The sequence below is a fragment of the Nycticebus coucang genome, chromosome 2 (genome assembly GCF_027406575.1).
Source record: "Nycticebus coucang isolate mNycCou1 chromosome 2, mNycCou1.pri, whole genome shotgun sequence".
Classification (NCBI taxonomy): domain Eukaryota; kingdom Metazoa; phylum Chordata; class Mammalia; order Primates; family Lorisidae; genus Nycticebus; species Nycticebus coucang.
In genome coordinates, this window is record NC_069781.1 from 6,994,174 (window position 1) to 6,998,282 (window position 4,109).

Here is a 4,109-nt window from a genome sequence, read left to right on the forward strand (position 1 = left end):
GCCAAATAGAAATTAAGTAGAACTTGTGATGTAAACCTCCTTCTAGGAAGAAAACTTGGATAAGCCAAATGGTTTTTGTTATTATTACCATTTATTCTTTTTCGAATGGTTTTTGATTTTGTTATTTTTGAATATGTAATTTTAAGTTGTATTATTTTATTAAAAAGACGTTAAAGTGGCTCAGCGCCTGTAGCTCAGCGGCTAGGGCACCAGCCCCAAACACTGGAGCTGGCGAGTTCAAATCCAGCCTGGGGCTGCCAAACAACAATGACAACTACAACCAAAAAATAGCTGGGTGTTGTGGCGGGCACCTGTAGTCCCACCTATTTGAGAGGTTGAGGCAAGAGAATCGCTTAAGCCCAAGAGTTTGAGGTTGCTGTGCCCACCACCATGCCTGGCTGATTTTTCTATTTTTATTTTATTTTATTTTTTTTATTTTTTATTTTTTTTTTTTAGGAAATCTAACATGTCACCAAGTGACTTTTATTTGTGTTTGATATATAAATATACTATTATTTAGCAATTTGTCCAGACACGAAAGATGATTTATGAAATCAGTAAATACCATTTTGAAAAGAGTGTTCTGTCACAAATATTTTACCAACTTTAAAATTGATCTGTTCAGCAAAGTCTAATTCTGTTACTTCGGCTTTATAAATGGAATTTTCTTCTACTTGTATCCATTTCTCGGGGCTTATGGACCCATTCATATTCTGCATATTTAGAATCAAAGGTTCCTTTCTGAAGAGATCTTAATTTTAAGGTAAAACGTGGTCCAAGTTCTTGAATTCCTACTTTCTTTTCACTCTTGAATATGTACCTGTGAAATCTAAAGAAGATATAATCTCGCTGATTATGGAATGTGGCAACCTGCCTTCCCATAAATTGAGGATCATGAGGAAAGAGAGATGCAAACATTCGTCCAACTGAATGACCCAACCGTGTTGTAAAATTATTCAGAATTATCTCAGGTATGTGTTCTGTAGGGTCCTTGCCTCTTCTCTTAATTTCCTTACGAAGACGAACACTGCTCATTTTAAAGTGAGCAGTTGGACCATTTGGCAAGTGACTCAAAATAAGTCCGTTCGGAGTTTTACGATCTTCATTAATAACAATCAGATCTGTGAAATCTCTTGCGATGCACTGTGGAATAATTTTTTTCAGAGCCAGTCCTCTTCTGTAATAAACATGGGAGTTTGGTATCACTGTGGAGAGCTGTTCACAGAGTCGTACTGTTCTCCCATGAGGCCTATCTGATGTTGTGATCAGAATCTTGGGAGAAGTCTGCCTGTTGAAGTAAGAAGCAAATTCATCTGTAGCTTCATCATAAGCAACCTCTTCATCATTAGGGTCTACTGTGGTTTCATCATACACTCGCTGGTTGTCAATGGTCTTTGGTATAGGCTTTGGTGGAGCCTTATCACCAAGAGCCTCTCTCTCTTTTTTAAGTCTTTTTTTAGCTGCCAACTTTTCCTTCCGCTGCTGCTGTTTCCACCGCGTGAACATTAAATGTCGCCGCTGTTTATTCTTGATCTCTGAAATGCTGAAGCCTGGGGGAAAGGCAGCCGCTTTCGCGGGTTGGACCCCGCTTTCTGTCGCCCCATCCTCCGCGACTGCAGCCTCCTGAGGTTCCTCAGTAGCGACTTTCCGTTTCAGGCTTTTCTTCCCGTTGCCACTGCTCTTATCCCCGGACTTCGCCATGGTCTTGGCTCCTGGCGTCTCGATTTTTCTATTTTTAGTAGTGACAGGGTCTCACTCGTGCTCAGGCTGGTCTTGAAACCCTGAGCTCAAGCAATCCACCTGCCTCGGCCTCCCAGAGTGCTAGGATTACAGGCACGAGCCACTGCGCCCGGCTTTATGGTAAAGGTTCAACATGTCCATTGTTCTCATCTTTAGAAACAGTATGGACTGAGTGCATATAATATTCTCGGTGCTTGGTATTTATATTACTTCCCTCCATTCCCACCTCAACACTATGCTGTTGGTCCAATTTTGAGGCTGTTCCATGGAGTAGGAAACAAGTGGTCAGTGGCTGACCTCGGATTCTCTCAGGCCCAGCCAGTCTGAGTCCCGAGCCCAGGACTGGCCAACCCCAACACTATAATTCTACCTAATCCTGCCCACCGCACCCACTCATGGGAGGCTCGAGCAGATCGTGGCAGCAGGGAGAGTCTAGCACATGCCAGGGAGCTCTTTTGCTAGGGCTTCCTTCAAGGGTGGGAGGAAGATTCATGTCTGCCGTGTTGTTCCCGGGGAGCCCTGGTCAGTGGGCGGCTGCCCTCCCCTAGAGGCAGGTCGACACTCCTCTCACCAAGACCATGACAAGTCCTCAATCGTCGGGGGTCAGTCCAAGTCACTTTTTCAACAGCTGACAATTGCTTGCTTTAATTTTCCCTTGATCTCATTATTTCCATTTTCTTTTCTTTTTTTTTTTTTTGTAGAGTCTCACTGCACCGCCCTCGGGTACAGTGCCGTGGCGTCACACGGTTCACAGCAACCTCTAACTCTTGGGCTTACGCGATTCTCTTGCCTCAGCCTCCCGAGCAGCTGGGACTACAGGCGCCCGCCACAACGCCCGGCTATTTTTTTGTTGCAGTTTGGCCGGGGCTGGGTTTGAACCCGCCACCCTCGGCATATGGGGCTGGCGCCCTACTCACTGAGCCACAGGCGCCGCCCTCCATTTTATTTTTCACATAGAATTATATTCAATGGCACTATTTTGTCATAGAAAGCCTTGTCAACTACCATATCACACATCCGTGTAACACAAATATGTACCTGATGACAATGAACGTTGTCTGATTTTCAGTGAAATGAAATTCCTCTTATTAAAAATTATTAGCACGTAATCAAACATGTATCACAAAATTAGAAAAAGGATTATTATTTCGTTTTATTTTCTTTTTTCTTTGAGACAGTCTCACTTTGTGGCCCTTAGTAGAGTGCCATGGCATCACAGCTCACAGCAACCTCTAGCTCCTGGGCTTAGGCGATTCTCTTGCCTCAGCCTCCCGAGTAGCTGGGACAACAGGCGCCTGCCACAACGCCCAGCTATTTTTTGGTTGCAGTTTGGCCAGGGCCAGGTTTGAACCCGCCACCCTCGGTATATGGGGCCGGCACCCTACTCACTGAGCCATAGGTGCAGCCCTTTTTGATTTTCTTTTTTGAGACAGAGTCTCACTATGTCACCCTTGGTAGAGTGCCAGCTCACAAACTCAAACCTTAAACTCTTAGGCTTAAGTGATTCTCTTGCCTCAGCCTCCTAAGTAGCTGGAATTACAGGTGCCCACCACAATGCCTGGCTATTTTTTGGTTGCAGTTGTCATTATTGTTTTAGCAGGCCTGGGCCAGGCTCAAACCCGCCAGCCTTGGTGTATGTGGCTGGTGCCCTACTCACTGAGCTACAGGCACCGAGCCTAGAAAAAGGATTATTAAACCCCCCAAATAAAGTGTTACTATACATATATTTCTTGCTGAGAATGCATAGAGACAGACCTAAGTCATTCTTATAGCTTTCAGGGATCCTCCTCATTCTCCCATTTGGGCAGGAAACTGAATGTTCCAGCAGCTGTGGCACCTGCCGGAGTTGAAGGGGGTGCTCAGGGAGCTACCTGGGACCTGAGCCAAGGGCTTGCCCCTCGGGCTTCCTCACCTTGGACTCAGCCAAGCCCTGGAAGCCATCCTTAATTCTGGTTCTCTCATCTCTCTCCCCAATTCCAGTTCCACAGCAGTCTTCATTCTCCCACATCCCCCACATGTGATCCACTGCCAACACCTGGTCCAGGCCACCATCCCCCAGCCCTCCATCTCCTCTCTTGCTCTCCCCTCACTTTCATCACTCAATGCCATAGGCGTCTCTTCAACGCTCAGGCCAAGTCTTGTCTTTTCCTTTCTCACAGGGTAGAATCCCAGCCCTGGCCAGGTGCACCTGTCACCTGACCTCTCACCTTCCTCTGCCTTGTTCTCAATATGCCGGGCATGCCAGTCCTTGTTTTGTTTTGTTTCCTCACATGGGCCCGTGCATGTCCTTCCCAGGACCTTTATACTGCAGCTCCTCTGCCCTGGACACTGGGGCCCAGACCTGCGCTCACACGAGGTCTTCTGGGCCT

The 4,109-nt window shown here is 46.3% G+C and overlaps 1 protein-coding gene across 1 annotated transcript; it reads right to left on the minus strand.

Moving 5' to 3' along the window:
* Window positions 1-456: 456 nt before the first annotated feature.
* On the minus strand, window positions 457-1,715 carry LOC128564062 (ribosome production factor 1-like). Its single transcript, XM_053559711.1, has one exon. The coding sequence runs from the start codon at window positions 1,699-1,701 to the stop codon at window positions 652-654; it is 1,050 nt and encodes a 349-aa protein (XP_053415686.1). The 5' UTR covers window positions 1,702-1,715; the 3' UTR covers window positions 457-651.
* Between the last annotated feature and the right edge of the window lie 2,394 nt (window positions 1,716-4,109).

What these genes read in the sequence shown, in the direction of transcription:
- LOC128564062 (XM_053559711.1), bottom strand. Translation starts at nt 1,701, where the DNA reads ATGGCGAAGTCCGGGGATAAGAGCAGTGGCAACGGGAAGAAAAGCCTG.